Source organism: Mesoplodon densirostris, chromosome 15, assembly GCF_025265405.1.
Source record: "Mesoplodon densirostris isolate mMesDen1 chromosome 15, mMesDen1 primary haplotype, whole genome shotgun sequence".
Classification (NCBI taxonomy): Eukaryota; Metazoa; Chordata; class Mammalia; order Artiodactyla; family Ziphiidae; genus Mesoplodon; species Mesoplodon densirostris.
Genome location: NC_082675.1, coordinates 26,295,681 through 26,315,006, shown reverse-complemented (window position 1 = coordinate 26,315,006; position 19,326 = coordinate 26,295,681). Strand labels below are relative to the sequence as shown.

General features: G+C 41.7%; 1 protein-coding gene and 1 pseudogene across 1 annotated transcript in view; one reads left to right on the top strand and one right to left on the bottom strand.

Annotated features, from left to right (window-relative positions):
* MAPK1 (mitogen-activated protein kinase 1) overlaps nt 1-19,326 on the bottom strand; it is a 102,403-nt gene that overhangs the window by 38,928 nt on the left and 44,149 nt on the right. The window contains exon 2 of the mRNA XM_060119648.1: nt 960-1,142. Coding sequence (XP_059975631.1) covers nt 960-1,142 — 183 coding nt within the window. The remainder of the gene's footprint in view (nt 1-959; nt 1,143-19,326) is intronic.
* LOC132503200 (small ribosomal subunit protein eS27-like) lies at nt 9,408-17,068 on the top strand (annotated as a pseudogene).

Sequence of the window (19,326 nt, the reverse complement as noted above, 5' to 3'; positions counted from 1 at the left end):
CATGCTAGATGAGACATGGTACAGGTTTTGAAGGAAACATGACTGGAAAACTTGTCATCTGACAGAGATGTGATTTTCAAGGCAAAAGGTAAAGCAGGACAACAGATGGCAGGAGGAGGCATTTCACTTAAAATATCATCAGAACTTAGTGACAGAGCTGTCTAAAAATGGAAAGGCTAAAAAAAAATAATAATAAAAATAAAAATAAATAAAATAAAAATGGAAAGGCTTCCTGGAGATAGTGAGCTGCCTCTCCCTGGAGGGGCAGAATGCAAAGTGGGCAAACTGGTGGGAACACTGCTGCGGCCAGAACTGGAACCTTCTCCCATCAGGTCCTCCTCAGCACACTTCACACTTGTACCTTTCAAACACAGTCTTTACCCAGGCAGCCTCCTTTACCCAAGCCTTTTACCTGCTTAGTCCAGATTTCTAAATGTTGGTCATAGTTAATTACACAACTTCAGAGCTGAACCAGCCTTGAAGATCATGAGGGCGAGCACGCCAGTTTTAAAAACGAGAAAACTGGACCCAGATGTGAAATGGCGCTAAGATCAGGACAGTCTGGACCTGACCAGGTGCTGTACAGGGCACCCTCCTCCACAGTTGACTGCTCTTTCCTTTTCACCATCATAACAAACCATACCTTGAGTGGCAAACACATGACTGGAAAAGGTGTTCTCCAAAATTTTCCACAACTACACTTAAAGGAAATCTTTACTGAAACTGACAGAAAATACTGGATTTGCAAAAAGATACTAAAATCAGTTACTGACAAATGAAAAAATGAATCAGAGAAAAAATGTAAATGATGCAAGTATTACAGTAAATGACAAGCAAAGTACAGTTTCCCCTTAAATGTGCTTTATTACTTTTCCTCCGCCCCTATAAGTGCAGGACACGTCCAGTTACATTACTCAACCAGGTGACGGAGCAGTGGAGCAGTTGCCTGAAAAGGATACACATCTTTCATCTGCTCGATGGTTGGTGCTCGAATAATATCATTGATTCCAATGATGTTCTCATGTCTGAAGCGCAGTAAGATTTTTATCTCCCTCAGGGTTCTCTGGCAGTAGGTCTGGTGCTCAAAAGGGCTGATTTTCTTGATAGCTACTCGAACTTTGTTGACATTATCATAAGCAGAGCTAAAAAAATAAATAAAAAAGGAGGGGAGGAGGGGAGATGGCGTTAAAAACAGTTCTCAGAACAAGGCGGTAAAGTATTAAATGTTTAGCACTCTGGGCAAATACTTGTTTCACACACGTGAAGGAAGCATGTGTATAATCCACAAAGAGGTCTTAAGCTAGGGAGGATACGGCTGGCAAAATGCAGCACACACAGAATCTCAAAACTAACAGAGGGCCTGGCCCTGGGAACTGTACAGATGCCCATTTTCATAAATCCAGGAACACGGGCGTATGACACACACACGCCATTTTCCCACTGTTTTTAACAGCAACTGCATTCTGGTGAGAGCAATCATTTCTGCCTCCAAAACAACTTCCTACTGTTGTGTCAGATTCCACTGACTCAGCAGAAACAATCAAATGACCATCAACCACATCTTCAACCCAAACAAAAATGCACCCAAGAGAGCAATAAGGATATACTGCATAGCACAGGGAATTATAGCCATTATCTTGTAATAACTTCTAATGGAGCATAATCTGTAAAAATACTAAATCACTATGCCGTATATCTGAAATTAATATTTTAAGTCAACTATACTTCAATTAAAAGGTGGGGCAGGAGGATGCATTGATTGCTTGCAACAACTTTGTCTTACGTGCAAAATGACATGACTATTTCTTCCTCCTCCCCCCACCACAAGAAATTTAATCAAGATGTTTGGGTAGTCTTATAACAAAACCTAAAAAGTATTGTTCAAAAAATACCTTCACAGCCATAACATAGGGCCCAGTTCTTTCCAAGTTGTCCTGAAGGTCTGACTTAATAGAATTCCAAGCAGAAGCAATAACAATTTTATCTTCAATTTTATGATGAATTTGAATCTTGAATATTACTACTATCTTTATGAACAATATTCTATTGAATCTTTTCTGTAAGAGCTTTTCATATTAACAAGTATCAACATCTGGTCCATTGACCGAAGCAATGAAAGAACACGGACGGGCAGTAAGACATTACTTCTGGTTTCCTCTGGGTAAGTGCTAGAAACAGGAAACAGTAAAATAAGTTTATTCTCAAGTTTGTCCTTCTATAATCATATCTATCAGTCTACTTATACTGAGAATTAGTGATGCATTTGTCTGACTCTACCACAAAACTATGCTGTAGGAGGGACCTTGTCTCACTCAGCTTCGGTTTTCTCACACCATTTATACATTGCACTCGGGTACCCCAACACTTTGAAGTGACGTCTATTTCCTTAAATAAAAGAATAACTACTCAAATCTTATTTTGCTTTGGTTTGCTGCAAGAAGGCCTAAACCACTGATTTTTAGGTAGACAGGCAAAGGGATATGTCGTTCAAGCAAGCTTATTCAACACTGGGAGTAAATACTATTAGAAATCAAAACTTTTTTGGTAATTCAGATTTTAGAGCCTGAGTTCAACAAAAGAGAACACAGGTAAATATAGTTATAAAATATTGGTTTACACTCAACATTATAAATATCCAGGGCTCCCCTGGTGGCGCAGTGGTTAAGAATCTGCCTGCCAATGCAGGGGAAATGGGTTCGAGCCCTGGTCCGGGAAGATCTCACATGCTGCGGAGCAACTAAGCCCGTGTGCCACAACTACTGAGCCTGTGCTCTAGAGCCCACAGTCACAGCTACTGAGCCTGTGTGCCACAACTACTGAAGCCCGCGCACCTAGAGCCCGTGCTCCACAACAAGTGAAGCCACTGCAATGAGAAGCCCGCGCACCACAACGAAGAGTAGCCCCCGCTCACTGCAACTAGAGAAAGCCTGCGCACAGCAACGAAGACCCAATGCAACCAAAAATAAATAATAAATACATTTAAAGTAAATAAATAAATTAAACAGAGAGAGAGGCACAGACACACACAGACACACAGACACACATCCCTAAGTAAAGGAGGAAACTTTTTCCAGCCATTTGGTTATACTAACAGGATACAAAGATTATACTATTACTGTGCCCTTGAGGAGCTCAAGCTATTGAGAGCACCCAGTCATCTTACATAAATGCAGCTTCAAGTCCCAGATGAATTCTATCCTGAGATACATAAATGGTGGGGAATGGGAGGTCAAGCCCAGAGGTGAGCACATTCAATTCTTAAAACGGTAGATTCCTACTATTCAGCAATAAAAGGAAACAAACTGTTGATATATACAACACAGATGAATCTCAAAATAATTATGCTGAGTGAAGCCAGACCAAAAGAAAAGTACCTCTACTTATATAAAATGCAAACTAGTCTATGAGGACAGAAAGCACATCAGAAGGGTTTACCTGGGGCTGCTGGGAGGGAGGGATTACACAAATGGAAATGGAAGCTAGATAACTTTTGGAGGTGATGAATGTTCATTATCTAATTGTCTTGATAGCTTAATGCGTGTATAATATGTCAAAACTTAAACTGTACGCTGGTATATTGTTCATCAAGCAATTCTTAAGAGAGCAATTAAAAAAAAAGGAGCCAGGGCTCTCCAAATGCATGGTGAATTCCAGGGCCAGGGTGGGTGGGAACAGAGATTCCAGAACTGTATTTAACCAGTTAATGTGGAAGTAGAAGCCCACAAAATTCTGGAGTAGATTTATTTAACAGATGTTTTGTGATCGCTTAGGGAAGAAAAGGGAACCAGCATGAGTCAATTATGAACAAGTCATGCTAAACTAACCTCATTTCCTGTTTTGACAGGGTTACCACAACAACAGGAGGGTGACGCCAGAGCTGCGGCGGATTCAAGCCACACTTGTCAAGCACTTCCCACTTCTGAGACTTCATGTTAGTACTGGGGGCAAAACCAAACAGTGATCCTCCTCTTAAAAAACTGGCAATTTAGTGAGGGAAGGAGACAGGAACAGACAGGATGCACTGCCTTTATCACAGTAAAGCACTTCTGAAACCCAAGGAGAAGGTGGGTAGATTAAGTCCAAATAAGGGCAACAAAGAGAGGATTAAAAGAAGATGAGGCCTGTAGAAACCATACCCTGAAAGATGAGCAGGCTTTCGAAAGAGGAGCAAGGGCACAGAGAAGGCGAGAGGCAACATGTGGAGAGGAAAACAATCAGGCCATCTACGGGGACAGCTGGTCCTCACCCAACCAGGCACCTCCTCACCCAGTGGTGATTATGGGGTCCGGGGAATGTGCCATCAGGAGCCCCAGAATCCCAAGGTGGCGAGCAGAATGCTCCTCCAGGGTGTGTACCACAAGGGGAGCTATCTGCAGGGTATACACGGTGTGTGGACTGTTGGGCTGGGGGTCCACAAGCTCCAGCTCATGGGGGTTGGGGGGCACAGCACTGGCTGGGAAGAGAAGAGGGCTATGCTGGAGGCCTGCTCTCCTCGAACTGCTGATACCCAACTCTAAAAAGCCCAAGATCTTTCAATTTGAACCTGATCTTCCAGGTCTTTAAGAAAGTTTATCTGTCTTGGGGTGTGTGTGTGGGGGGGGAGAGAATACATTTCTTGTTTCTTAGTTTGATTTATATGGTATGTGATGCTCCATTTGTATTCCTGACCCAGGCCTTGCAAACAAAACATGAGGGGCAGGCCTGGGTTTGGGAGGCACAAAATGAAGATGGGGGTAGGGGAAGACAATGACAGTCTTGTACTTCCTGATTTAAAGATCTGAGGAGGCTTGCAGATGATTCGGATGGCTCTGCGCTTCTAGCAGCATTAAAGAGAGAGAACAAGGTTAGGAGTAAGATTTGGGAATTTTTAACAGAAGCCACAGAGGGTTGCACTACTGAGGAGAGATACGTGGAGAAAACAGGTCTGAGGACAGAACTCAGGAGCAGACAGAGGAGGAACCAGCTAGAGAATGAGGAAGCACCTATAAACACCAGGAGAGAGTGGTGTTTCAGAAGCCAAGATTATAAAGAGTTCCAAACAGGAATGCTTGACAACAACTGGAAAGCATTCAATGAATCTGCAATCAGCTGATGTGTGGCGCCCTGGGCGGAAGTAAATGGAGGCGAGTGGGGATAGGAGTGGAAGCAGCAAAGGTGACTACTTTTAAAGAAGGCGAGGAGGAGGAGAATGATTGGCAAATCCAAGGGAACATCCAAAAGGCACAGGCTGTTATGAAAGCAGTGGGTGGGTCGAAGGCTGGCAGACCAAGTGGGGTGAAGAGAAGACTCCCCAAAACTAGGCAGGTGTGAGAAGGCAGTACACACTTCAGGCAAAGCAGAGGTGCATGCAAAGCTACAGAGGCCTGTAGGAACCTGCGGCAAGAGAGTGGGACCCAAGGGGACACAGATGGGATTGAAGCCGGAGGCATAAGAAGGAACCAGGTCATGTTTAAATATCTACAATTTTACCCTGGGGAGGCACCAAAGGATGTTAGGCAGGGATTTTAATCATGGCGATATTTTTATGAAGTTTCCTCAGGTAGTAGTTTATTGAAGGAATGGAATGGGGAGGGCAGTGCACCAGGCAGGAGCCGTCTTAGCCAACTTGGAACGATGGTGGAGCCACAGCTTTGGAGAAAGTGGCAACTCAAGTAGTGCCTACTTCACAAACCTCATGTTTCCTAGCTTGGTTCTGTTCAAATGCCCTCCATTCAATTAGACTATATTCCTCAATGGCAGAACTATACGTTCTAAATCACTTATGTCTTCTTTCTAGCAGCTGTAACCAAGTTCACAGGGGAGAAACAAACAGTGGAGGAGAAGAGACAAATCTTCCTAACAGAAGAACTTAGAGTAATATGTGTAGATCCTCTCCCCTCCAGGAGGTGGAACTCAATCTCTCCCAGCCCCCACACCTTGCAGGCAGGCTGAACTTAGAGACTTGCTTCAAAAGAACAGAATGTGAAGAAGGAAGGACAGTAACTTTACAGTGGAGAAGCCTGGCAGATACCACCTCCACCAGGTGATCAGTTACCACTACCAGTGACGTCATGTGGACATTGTGACTCCCTGATAGGATGAGGCGAGAAAGGTAGCTCATCTCTGTGATATTCTTTCCCTAAACCTGTAACTCCAGGCTAATAGTGAGAAGAACATCAGACAAACCCAAGTTGAGGGATATTCTACAAAATACTTGACGAGTACTCTTTAAGTCATGAAAAGAAAAGTGAGAAAACAGTCACAGAGAGACAGGCAAACAACTAAATGCATGTAGTATCCTGGATTGGATCCTGGAACAGAAAAAGGAAATCAGTGGAAAAGCAAATTCCAAATAAAGTCTGAAATTTCTTTATACCAATGCTGGTTTCTCAGTTTTGATAAGTGCATACAGTAATGTAAGATGTTAACATCAAGGGAAACAGAAACTGGGTGGGGGCTTACGGGAACCCTCTGCACTAGCTTGGCAACTTTTCTGTAAACCTAAAATTATTCCAACATAAAAGTTTACCTGAAGGTCTTCCACTAAATTATACCTCCAAAATTGATGACATAATTGTAATTAACATGTAGAAAATATGGGCTTAATTTAATAAGTAGAAGGAGACATAAACATTTCATAATTATCTACTTTAACCCTCCATAAAAATAAAAATGAATGCCCAATGGAAAAAAATATTCCTAAAAAGGTAACTGAAAACTTTACCTAATTGAACTTTAAGTTATGTTCCACCTCAATCATTTGACAAACATTTACTAAATACCCAATATAGACTAAATCTCACTGCAGATTGAAATAAATAGAACATCATCCCACCTGCCTTTCTCCCTTTGAGCATCCTTAAGAATAGGGATGATATTTGAAGGTATTTACCACAAAACTACCTAAAAGAACAAAACCTGTATTGCCAAACATGAGGATTAATACATTATGGAATATTTATATAACAGGTCACTGTGCAGCCATTAAACTAAGTATGAAGATCGTATTAACTAAAGGTGAGATTCAAAATAAACCAACAGACTGCAGCTTAAAAATATTTATCTAGAAGAGGCAATATACAGAGCAAGCTAGGATGATGGGACCATGAGTGACTTAAAACATAATTTAAATTGTATTTTGTCTTACTATTTCTGTCTATTCTGTTGGGAGAAAAAAATAACCAGTGAGGGGTAGGTAATATAAGATAAGGCAGCTTGAAGGAAATAACTTGAGTTTTTAAATGAATTCTTAAAGTTCTACATACTTTCACAGGCTTTTGCTTCTAACCATGATGAAGAACAGGGACTGATCTAACTCTCTTACCTTAACTTAAAAAAACCAGACAGTATTTATGAAATAACAGTTTTCTGACACCCAGCAACAGGAAACACAGGCCAGCAAGCTGAGTCCTGTGACTGCCCCAGCTTACTGCCTGGAGTTTCCAGGCTTCAATGCAGAGAAGGAAACCCAAATGGAGCCTGGTAGTCTCCCTGAGTTGAGACAGAATTCAAGATCTGAAGAGTCCAACTCAGAATGTCTGCAGCTGAGTACAGGAGAGGAGAACTTCAGAGAAGGTTGGGGAGATCCGCAGAGGGTTCCCTCTGAGTGTCCAGCTGATAATGATCAGAGCTTGTGCATGATCAAATTCCAAGGCTGGGGAAGGAGCCACCAGAGAGGAGCAGATGGACTAATCCATGTGGAACAAGGCTGGGAACAGTTCCTCTTCTACCACTTTTCCAGTAAAGACCTCCTCACACCACGACAAAAAACTGAGTCCTCAGAAAGGTTGCTGACTCAGTACGGAGGCTAAATTAGCCTTTGACTAAAGGCTATTCTGGAGTAAATGCTTAAAAGAGGGCTAAAATGCTTAAAAGAGAGCTTTCAAGGGATCAAAGTGTTCCAAGTAACTTAACTGTATCCCAGAAAAAAAAGTCCCAAAGTATTTAAAGAAATACCAAAAAAAAACTAGCACTCAATGTAAAATCCAGTGTCTTGCATCCAATCAACATCCAAACCCCACCCAAAATAAAAAATAAAAAATCCCCAGGAACTATATTCAATATCTTGCAATAACCTATAATGGAAAAGAATCTGAAAAATATATAAATATTGAATATACTGAATCACTTTGCTGTACATCTGAAATACTGTAAATCAGTAAAAACAACAGCCACAAAACAAAAAAGCAGGAAAATACAATCTATAATGGAAGAGAAAAGCCAATAAAAAAACATACCTAGGAAGTAGAGATGATGGAATTAGTAGACAATCACGTGTACTGGTATAAATATACTCCATATGTTCATGAATGTAGAGCACGATATAAAGAGAGAAGTGGGGCTTCCCTGGTGGCGCAGTGGTTGAGAGTCCGCCTGCCGATGCAGGGGACACGGGTTCGTGCCCCGGTCCGGGAAGATCCCACATGCCGCGGAGCGGCTGGGCCCGTGAGCCTGCGCGTCCGGAGCCTGTGCTCCACAACGGGAGAGGCCACAACAGTGAGAGGCCCGCGTACCGCAAAAAAAAAAAAAAGAGAGAAGTGGAAGGTATAAGAAAGACTCAAAATGAACTTCTAGAGATGAAAAAAATACAATGGTTGAAATTAGCAAGAGATTATACACTGAAGAAAAACCTGGTGACCTAGAAGACACAGAAGTAGAATCTAGCCAAAATGTAATGCAATGGGGGCCTCAGGGGAAACAGAGCACCAGCAAGCTGTGGGACAAGGTCAAGGAGCTTAACATACATTTAATTGGAGTCTAACAACTTCACATGTACAAAATCCGAGGGAAAGTAAGTATTTCTAGAAAAGTGTTAAATGTCAAGGAAAAAAGAAACATACAAGTGCTCTCTCTACACTGGTTTCCAACTTAGCAACAGGCACCACTTAGTAGCTGAGATTGTCATTACAACAGAGAGTGAAAACTTATGCTGATGCCCAAGTATTAGCTGAGAGAAGCTGCAGTCAGATACCTATGGTATTAAGCTCTGAGATCATAAAAGAATTATTTTCGGATTCCCACTTGGACATACAGAAATAATTTGATATATTATGGACTCTGAGAAACAGAGGAGCCATTTCAAATCTACTACGTTTGCCAGCTGGAATGACAGCGGTCTTGCATGTGAAGGAAAAAAAGGCCTGCTCCAAATTGCTCCATGAAAGCTGTACCCTTTATTCTTTAAAAAAGCATTATTCCAAAATTTCAGGATTTCTAGTTATTTGGTTATTAGAGCTTAGGAAAGAACCTTTATTCTTAAGACTTTATTCATTTGAATAGCTTTACTTTTGTGGTATAGTTCCTTTCACTGTTAGAAGTTCTTTAATCCTGTCTCATAAAATTGACCTTCCCCTGTCATCCTGAACTTTCCTGCTTCTTTTCTAGGTATATCTGGGTCTGTCCATAGCCCTGACGGCAGGGCGCTCAGCATGGTCACTACTCTCAAGTGCTGGTGGTGCCCACACCAGCTCCACTTCCAATTCGGCTACTGCATTCTCACGCACACTCCAAGGCTGTGGGGTGTGAGGAGCCGCCCACAGAGCTGGCTTGTACTGCCAACTCTTTACACCCTCGACTCCTGATCACACCTCCTCCTCTCAAAGTCATACTTACTACAGTGCAAAAAGCAACAACAGTTAACAGGGTTGATGCGGCACTTTCAAGTCTTGTTTCCCCCAGGTCAAGACTTTTATTTTTGATGTATATTACATATGAGGCATATTTTCGCTTCACATCATGTTTACTCACAATTACTGATATATTGTGTTGCCTTGTTTCTTATGTGGACATCACTCAAGATATTTATAGTTTGGTGGTGATAATAAAAAGAAATTTTATGAACAATTCTTATTTAATAATAGCTACAATTTATTGAGTGTTTACTATGTGTCAGACATTGCTCTATGTTAATATCTGTGAACCTCTTTCAGAAGGTGGTATTTATTTAAGGTGGGTTAAAAAGCACAGCAGGGTTTAATAGGCAGTCTATGAGGAAAGGCTTGCAGAAGGAAGGAGCCGCAGGAACTAAAGCATGGAGGGCTGGGTACAAGTGCAAAGTCGTCCAGTACAGCTGGAGTTTAGAGCTCATCAGGGTGTACTTTATTCTTTTTTTCTTTTTAATTTTAAAATTTTATTTTTTTTATACAGCAGGTTCTTATTAGTCATCAATTTTATACACATCAGTGTATACACGTCAATCCCAATTGCCCAATTCATCACACCACCTCCACCCCCCCACACAGCTTTCCCCCCTTGGTGTCCATACGTTTGTTCTCTACATCTGTGTCTCAATTTCTGCTCTGCAAACCGGTTCATCTGTACCATTTTTCTAGGTTCCACATATATGCATTAATATACGAGATTTGTTTTTCTCTTTCTGACTTACTTCACTCTGTATGACAGTCTCTAGATCCATCCATGTCTCTACAAATGACCCAACTTCGTTCCTTTTTATGGCTGAGTAATATTCCACTGTATATATGTACCACATGTTCTTTATCCATTCGTCTGTTGATGGACATTTAGGTTGCTTCCATGACCTGGCTATTGTAAATAGTACTGCAATGAACATTGGGGTGCATGTGTCTTTTTGAATTACGTTTTTCTCTGGGTATATGCTCAGTAGTGGGAGTGCTGGATCATATGGTAATTCTATTTTTTTTTTTTAAAGGAACCTCCATACTGTTCTCCATAGTGGCTGTATCAATTTACATTCCCACCAACAGTGCAGGAGGGTTCCCTTTTCTCCACACCCTCTCCAGCATTTGTTGTTTGTAGATTTTCTGACGATGCCCATACTAACTGGTGTGAGGCAATACCTCATTGTAGTTTTGATTTGCATTTCTCTAATAATTAGTGATGTTGAGCAGCTTTTCATGTGCTTCTTGGCCATTTGTATGTCTTCTTTGGAGAAATGTCTATTTAGGTCTTCTGCCCATTTTTGGATTGGGTTGTTTGTTTTCTTTCTTTTTTTTTTTTTTTTTGCTGTACGCGGGCCTCTCACTGCTGTGGCCTCTCCCGTTGCGGAGCACAGGCTCCGGACACACAGGCTCCGTGGCCATGGCTCGCGGGCCCAGCCGCTCCGCGGCATGTGGGATCTTCCAGGATCGGGGCACGAACCCGTGTCCCCTGCATTGGCAGGCGGACTCTCAACCACTGCGCCACCAGGGAAGCCCTGTTTTCTTAATATTGAGCTGCATGAGCTGTTTATATATTTTGGAGATTAATCCTCTGTCCGTTGATTCATTGGCAAATATTTTCTCCCATTGTGAGGGTTGTCTTTTCGTCTTGTTTATGGTTTCCTTTGCTGTGCAAAAACTCTGAAGTTTCATTAGGTCCCATTTGTTTTTTTTGTTTTTATTTCCATTACTCTAGGAGGTGGATCAAAAAAGATCTTGCTGTGATTTATGTCAAAGAGTGTTCTTCCTATGTTTTCCTCTAAGAGTTTTATAGTGTCTGGTCTTACATTTAGGTCTCTAATCCATTTTAAGTTTATTTTTGTGTATGGTGTTAGGAAGTGTTCTGATTTCATTTTTTTACATTGTTTCCCAGCACCACTTGTTGAAGTGAATGTCTTTTTTCCATTGTACATCCTTGCCTCCTTTGCTATAGATTAGTTGACCATAGGTGCATGGGTTTTTCTCTGGGCTTTCTATCTTGTTCCATTGATCTATGTTTCTGTTTTTGTACAAGTACCGTATCGTCTTGATGACTGCAGCTTTGTAGTATAGTCTGAAGTCAGGGAGTCTGATTCCTCCAGCTCCGTTTTTTTCCCCTCAAGACTGTCCAATAAAATGGACAACCTGGAAGAAATGGACAAATTCTTACAAAGGTAATACACCTCCAAGACTGAACCAGGAAGAAATAGAAAATATGAACAGACCAATCACAAGTAATGAAATTGAAACCGTGATTAAAAATCTTCCAACATACGGAAGTCCAGGACCAGATGGCTCCACAGGTGAATTCTATCAAACGTTTAGAGAAGAGCTAACACCCATCCTTCTCAAACTCTTCCAAAAAATGGCAGAGGAAGGAACACTCCCAAACTCATTCTATGAGGCCACCATCACCCTGATAACCAAAACCAGACAAAGTTACTACAAAAAAAGAAAGTTACAGACCAATATCACTGATGAATATAGATGCAAAAATCCTCAACAAAATACTAGCAAATAGAATCCAACAGCACATTAAAAGGATCATACACCATGATCAAGTGGGATTTATCCCAGGGATGCAAGGATTCTTCAGCATATGCAAGTCAATCAATGTGATACAACATATTAAAAAATTGAAGAAGAAAAACCATATAATCGTTTCAATAAATGAAGAAAAAAACTTTAGACAAAATTCAACACCCATTTGTACTAAAAACTCTCCAGAAAGTGGGCATAGAGGGAACCTACCTCAACATAATAAAGGCCATATACGACAAACCCACAGCAAACATCATTCTCTGTGGTGAAAAACTGAAAGCATTTCCTCTGAGATCAGGAACGAGACAAGGATATCCACTCTCACCACTATTATTCAACATAGTTTTGGAAATCCTAGCCATGGCAGTCAGAGAAGAAAAAGAAATAAAAGGAATACAAATTGGAAAAAAAGTAAAACTGTCACTGTTTGCAGATGACATGATACTATGCATAGAGAATCCTAAAGATGCTACCAGAAAACTACTAGAGCTAATCAATGAATTTGGTAAAGTTGCAGGATGCAAAATTAATGCACAGAAATCTCTTGTATTCCTATACACTAATGATGAAATATCTGAAAGAGAAATTAAGGAGACACTCCCAGTTACCACTGCAACAAAAAGAATAAAATACCTAGGAATAAACCTACCTAGGGAGACAAAAGACCTGTATGCAGAAAACTATAAAATACTGATGAAAGAAATTAAAGATGATACCAACAGATGGGGAGATATACCATGTTCTTGGGTTGGAAGAATCAATATTGTGAAGATGACTATACTACCCAAACCTATCTACAGTCAAATGCAATCCCTGTCAAATTACCAATGACATTTTTTACGGAACTAGAACAAAAAATCTTAAAATTTGTTTGGGGACACAAAAGACCCCGAATAGCCAAAGCGGTCTTTTTTTTTTTTTTTTTTTTTGCGGTACGCAGGCCTCTCACTGCTGGGGCCCCTCCCGTTGCGGAGCACAGGCTCTGGACGCGCAGGCTCAGCGGCCATGGCCCATGCACCCAGCCGCTCCGCGGCATGTGGGATCCTCCCGGATCAGGGCACGAACCCGCATCCCCTGCATCGTCAGGCGGACTCTCAACCACTGCGCCACCAGGGAAGCCCTCTAGGTATTTTCTGATTTCCTCTTTGATTTCTTCAGTGATCTCTTGGTTATTTAGTAACGTATTGTTTAGCCTCCATGTGTTTGTGTTTTTTATGTTTTTTTCCCTGTAATTCATTTCTAATCTCATAGTTGTGGTCAGAAAAGATGCTCGATATGATTTCAATTTTCTTAAATTTACTGAGGCTTGATTTGTGACCAAGATGTGTTCTACCCTGGAGAATGTTCTGTGCACACTTGAGAAGAAAGTGTAATCTGCTGTTTTTGGATGGAATGTCCTATAAATATCAATTAAATCTATCTGGTCTATTGTGTCATTTAAAGCTTGTGCTTCCTTATTTCTTTTGTGTCTGGATGATCTGTCCATTGGTGTAAGTGAGGTGTTATAAAGTCCCCCACTATTAATTGTGTTACTGTCGATTTCCTCTTTTATAGCTGTTAGTAGTTGCGCTTTATGTATCGAGGTGCTCCTACGTTGGGTAAAACTATATCTGTAATTGTTATATCTTCTTGGATTGACCCCTTGATCATTATGTAGTGTCCCTCCTTGTCTCTTGTAACATTCTTTTTTTTTTTTTCTTTTTGCGGTATGCGGGCCTCTCACTGTTGTGGCCTCTCCCGTTGCGGAGCACAGGCTCTGGATGCGCAGGCCCAGAGGCCATGGCTCACGGGCCCAGCTGCTCCGCGGCATATGGGATCCTCCCAGACCGGGGCACGAACCCGTATCCCCTGCATCGGCAGGCGGACTCTCAACCACTGCGCCACCAGGGAGGCCCAACATTCTTTATTTTAAAGTCTATTTTATCTGATATTGAGTATTGCTACTACAGCTTTCTTTTGATTTTCATTTGCATGGAATATCTTTTTCCACCCCCTCACTTTCAGTCTGTATGTGTCCCTAGGTCTGAAGTGGGTCTCTTGTAGACAGTATATAGATGGGTCTTGTTCTTGCATCCATTCAGCAAGCCTGTGTCTTTTGGTTGGAGCATTTAATCCATTCATGTTTAAGGTAATTATCGATATATATGTTCCTATGACCATTTTCTTAATTGTTTTGGGTTTGTTTTTGTAGGTCCTTTTCTCCTCTTGTGTTTCCCACTTAGAGAAGTTCCTTTAGCATTTGTTGTAGAGCTGGTTTGGTGGTGCTGAATTCTCTTAGCTTTTGCTTGTCTGTAAAGCTTTTGATTTCTCCATCAAATGGAATGAGATCCTTGCTGGGTAGAGTAATCTTGGTTGTAGGTTCTTCCCTTTCATCACTTTAAGTATATCATGCCACTCCCTTCTGGCTTGTAGAGTTTCTGCTGAGAAATCAGCTGTTAATCTTATGGGCGTTCCCTTGTATGTTATTTGTCATTTTTCCCTTGCTGCTTTCAATAATGTCTTTAATTTTTGCCAATTTGATTACTATGTGTCTCGGCGTGTTTCTCCTTGGGTTTATCCTGTGTGGGACTCTTTGCGCTTCCTGGACTTGGGTGGCTACTTCCTTTCCCATGTTAAAGAAGTTTTCGACTATAATCTCAAATATTTTCTCTGGTCCTTTCTCTCTCTCTTCTCCTTCTGGGATCCCTATAATGTGAATGTTGTTGTGTTTAATGTTGTCCAGAGGTCTCTTAGACTGTCTTCATTTCTTTTCATTCTTTTTTCTTTATTCTGTTCCGCAGCAGTGAATTCCACCATTCTGTCTTCCAGGTCACTTATCCGTTCTTCCACCTCAGTTATTCTGCTATTGATTCCTTCTAGCATAGTTTTCATTTCAGTTATCGTATTGTTCATCTCTGTTTGTTTGTTCTTTAATTCTTCTAGGTCTTTGTTAAACATTTCTTGCATCTTCTCCATCTTTGCCTCCATTCATTTTCCGAGGTCCTGGATCATCTTCACTATCATTATTCTGAATTCTTTTTCTGGAAGGTTGCCTGTCTCCACTTCATTTAGTTGTTTTTCTGGGGTTTTATCTTGTTCCTTCATCTAGTACATAGTCTTCTGCCTTTTCATCTTGTCTATCTTTCTGTGAATGTGGTTTTTGTTCTACAGGCTGCAGGATTGTAGTTCTTACTTCTGCTGTCTGCCTTCCGGTGGATGAGGCTATCTAAGCGGCTTGTGCAAGTTTCCTGATGGGAGGGACTGGTGGTGGGTAGAGCTGACTGTTGCTCTGGTAGGCAGAGCTCAGTAAAACTTTAATCTGCTTGACTGCTGTTGGTTGGGGGTGGGTTCCCTCCCTGTTGGTTGTTTGGCTTGAGGCAACCCAACACTGGAGCCTACCTGGGCTCGTTGGTGGGGCTAATGGCTGACTCTGGGAGGGCTCACGCCAAGGAGTACTTCCCAGAACTTCTGCTGCCAGTGTCCTTGTCCCCACGGTGAGCCACAGCCACACACACCCCTCTGCAGGAGACCCTCCAACACTAGCAGGTAGGTCTGGTTCACTCTTCCCTTGGGTCACTCCTTCCCCTGGGTCCCAGTGCACACACTACTTTGTGTGTGCCCTCCAAGAGTGGAGTCTCTGTTTCCCCCAGTCCTGTCGAAGTCCTGCAATCAAATCCCACTAGACTTCAAAGTCTGATTCTCTAGGAATTCCTCCTCCCGTTGCTGGATCCCCAGGTTGGGAAGCCTGACGTGGGGCTCAGAACCCTCAGTCCAGTGGGTGGACTTCTGTGGTATAAGTGTTCTCCGGTCTGTGAGTCACCCACCCAGCAGTCATGGGATTTGATTTTATTGTGATTGTGCCCCTCCTACCATCTCACTGTGGCTTCTTCTTTGTCTTTGGATGTGGGGTATCTTTTTTGGTGAGTTCCAGTGTCTTCCTGTTGATGACTGTCCCGCAGCTAGTTGTTATTCTGGTGTTCTGACAAGAGGGAGTGAGAGCACGTCCTTCTACTCCGCCATGTTGGTTCAGGCTCTAAATTCCTTTAGTAAAGACAATTCCCAAATCTGTACTTTATTCTGATAACAGAAAGAATTCTCCAGCCATGAGAGTGACACTATCAGAAATATAGGTATTTCTGGGCTTCCCTGGTGACGCAGTGGTTGAGAGTCTGCCTGTCGATGCAGGGGACACAGGTTCGTGCCCCGGTCCAGGAAGATCCCACGTGCCGCGGAGTGGCTGGGCCCGTGAGCCATGGCCACTGAGCCTGCGTGTCCAGAGCCTGTGCTCCGCAACGGGAGAGGCCACAACAGTGAGAGGCCCGCGTACCGAAAAAAAAAAAGAAAAAAAAGGAAAGAAATACAAGTATTTCCAGAGACTGAAGGAGGCTAAACAAAGAAATATTAAGACCAATAAAAAGCCTACAGTTGTAATTCTCGAAATATTTATATGTCTCACTACTTTGAAATTACAGTAGTTGTCACATCTGCTGTTTGATCTTGCTATTTAAGGAATTAATAAAGAAGCACATACATTAAAGATGTATTTTCTTAATTAAAAAAAACAGTACTTCAACATAACCAATTTCCTTGGTAACCTTACATAATTTATTCTATTCATTTAAGACCACTAATCTGATCTGTCAGTGAGGACCTCCTCAGGAGAACGTGCCTCTCACAAAGGATCTCCTGCGTCCCTCACCAGAAGAGGAAACACAACAAGAAGCACCTGCTGCGGAGCCCCACCTCCTACTTCATGGATGTGAAATGCCCAGGATGCTATAAAACTACCACCATCTCTAGCCAGGCACAAACAGTAGTTTTGTGTGTTGGCTGCTCTACTATTCTCTGCCAGCCTACAGGAGGAAAAAGCAAGGCTTACAGAAGGATGCTCCTTCAGTTGGAAGCAGCACTAAAAGCACCCTGAATCAAGATGAATGGGAAACGATCCCAATAAACATATTTTGGATTAAAAAAACCAAACCAAAACAAAAAACAACCCACTAATCTGAGAAGGAGCCACAGGTTTCACTGACCGCCTAAAAGATCCATGACACAATAAAGATTAAGAACTCTTATTATCAGGGCAATTTACAGATTCCGTGCAAATGGCAGAGATAGAAAACTAGTACATAGAAGTTTGTACTCAAGAGAAAAAATGTCAGTTGGGATCTTGAAGGAGGCACAATGAATAAACTTAAAACCATTCAAATGTTAAAATCAACTTTACCAGGTATTCATTAATCGTCTACATCGTTAAGCGCTATGGATACTACAGAGAAAACAGAAAGCTCCTTACTCTCATAAACTTTATACAACATGGGGGAAATATAAAGAGACATGTATTAGGGGACTTCCCTGGTGGTCTAGTGCAGCAGGGGGCACAGGTTCACTTCCTGGTCAGGGAACTAGGATCCCACAAGCCGCGTGGCAAGGCCAAAAGAAGAAAAGGAGGGGTGGGGTAAGGAGACATATATTAAAAATAGATAAATTATGATAGATGCTAAGAAAAAATGCAAATGCTATAATTAACATCATGGATAACTAGAGAACTTGGTTTAAATTAGGGGCTCAGGGAAGGCTCTTCCTCTCTTAGGAAGTGGCATTTAAAACAGAGACCTGAAGGATAGGCTGGAATTAGCCAGGTGAGGGGTAGCCGAGAAGGCAAGTGTTCTATTGAACAGAGAGAGGTTAGGCCGGTGAATCTGTGGACCCCAAAGAAGGCTACTGGTGGCTGGCACATACCAAGCCAAGAGCACATGGCTCAGGACGAGGCTGTGACCTGGAAGTTGTGCTAAGGGTTTAAGATTCATCTTAAGTGCACTTCCACTTTAAGGAAGGACTAAAAGTACCCAATTTATATTTATAAATGCTCTCTCCAGCTGTGATATGAAGAATAAATTGTAAAAAGGAAAGAGTGAAAAAAGAAACCATTTGAAGCACTGCAATAGCACCAGTAAGAGATGGTAGTGGCTTGGACTAAGAAACAAGCACAAAACTGGCATTTTAAGCCAGTCAGTTAATTGTATGAAATCATGCCGCCCAGTGTAGGACATTCAGCATCCCAGACTCAAGGGCACTGTGAACCAGCAGCACTCTCAAATCAGTAAAATACTCACAAAAAGAAAAAGCAGCACACCTCTAAGGGCAGTGGTAAAGCCTCTGGAATGTACAAGATGACAACAGTGGAGACAGGAGGAGTTACTGAGATTGCAGAGGAAAGGTGCTGACTGGGATCTAGTGAGCAAGGTGGGTGAACAGGCCAGATAATACTATCAAGGTCAAAAATGAGCTGTGCATATGGGAGAAAAAATTGCAACATGTAGGACTTGTATTTAGAGTATATAAAGAGCTCTTACAACTTCAAAATAAGATAAACAACCCAAATTTTTTAATAGGCAAAAGGATAGACACTTTTTGTGTGACAATACACACATACAAAGATGAATGTCATAAGGGAAATGTAAATTAAAACCACATAACATACCCATTAGAATGGTTAAAATGAAAAACAATGACCATACCAAGTGCTGATGAGGATGTAGAAAAGCTAGAACTCTCATACCCTGCAGGTGGAACTACAAAATGGTACAACCACTATGAAAAAGCTTGGTGGTTTCTGAAAAGTTAAATGCACACTCACCATACAACCCAGCAGTTCCACTCCTAATTATTTACTCAAGAGAAATGAAAATATATGTCTATGACAACAGCCAAGATACGGACACAACCTAGGTGTCCACTGATGGATGAATGGATAAAGAAGATGTAGTATACATGTACAAAGGAATACCAGTCAGCCATAAAAATGAAAGAAATCTTGTCATCTGCCACAACATGGATGGACCTTGAGGGCATTACGCTAACTGAAATAAGTCAGACAGAGAAAGACAAATACCACATGATGTCACTTATACATGGACTCTAAAATACAAAACAAACGAAACAGAACCCAGGTGGTTGCCAGAGGGGCAGGGGGTAGGGATGGGGGGGGGACAGGTAAAGGGGGTCAAGAGGTACAAACTTACAGGTATAAAATAAATAAGTCACGGGGATGCAATGTACAACATAAGGAATACAGTCAATGATACTGTATTGACTTTGTATGGTGACAGATGGTAACTGTACTTATTGTGGTAATCATTTCGCAATGCATACAAATGTCAAATCACTA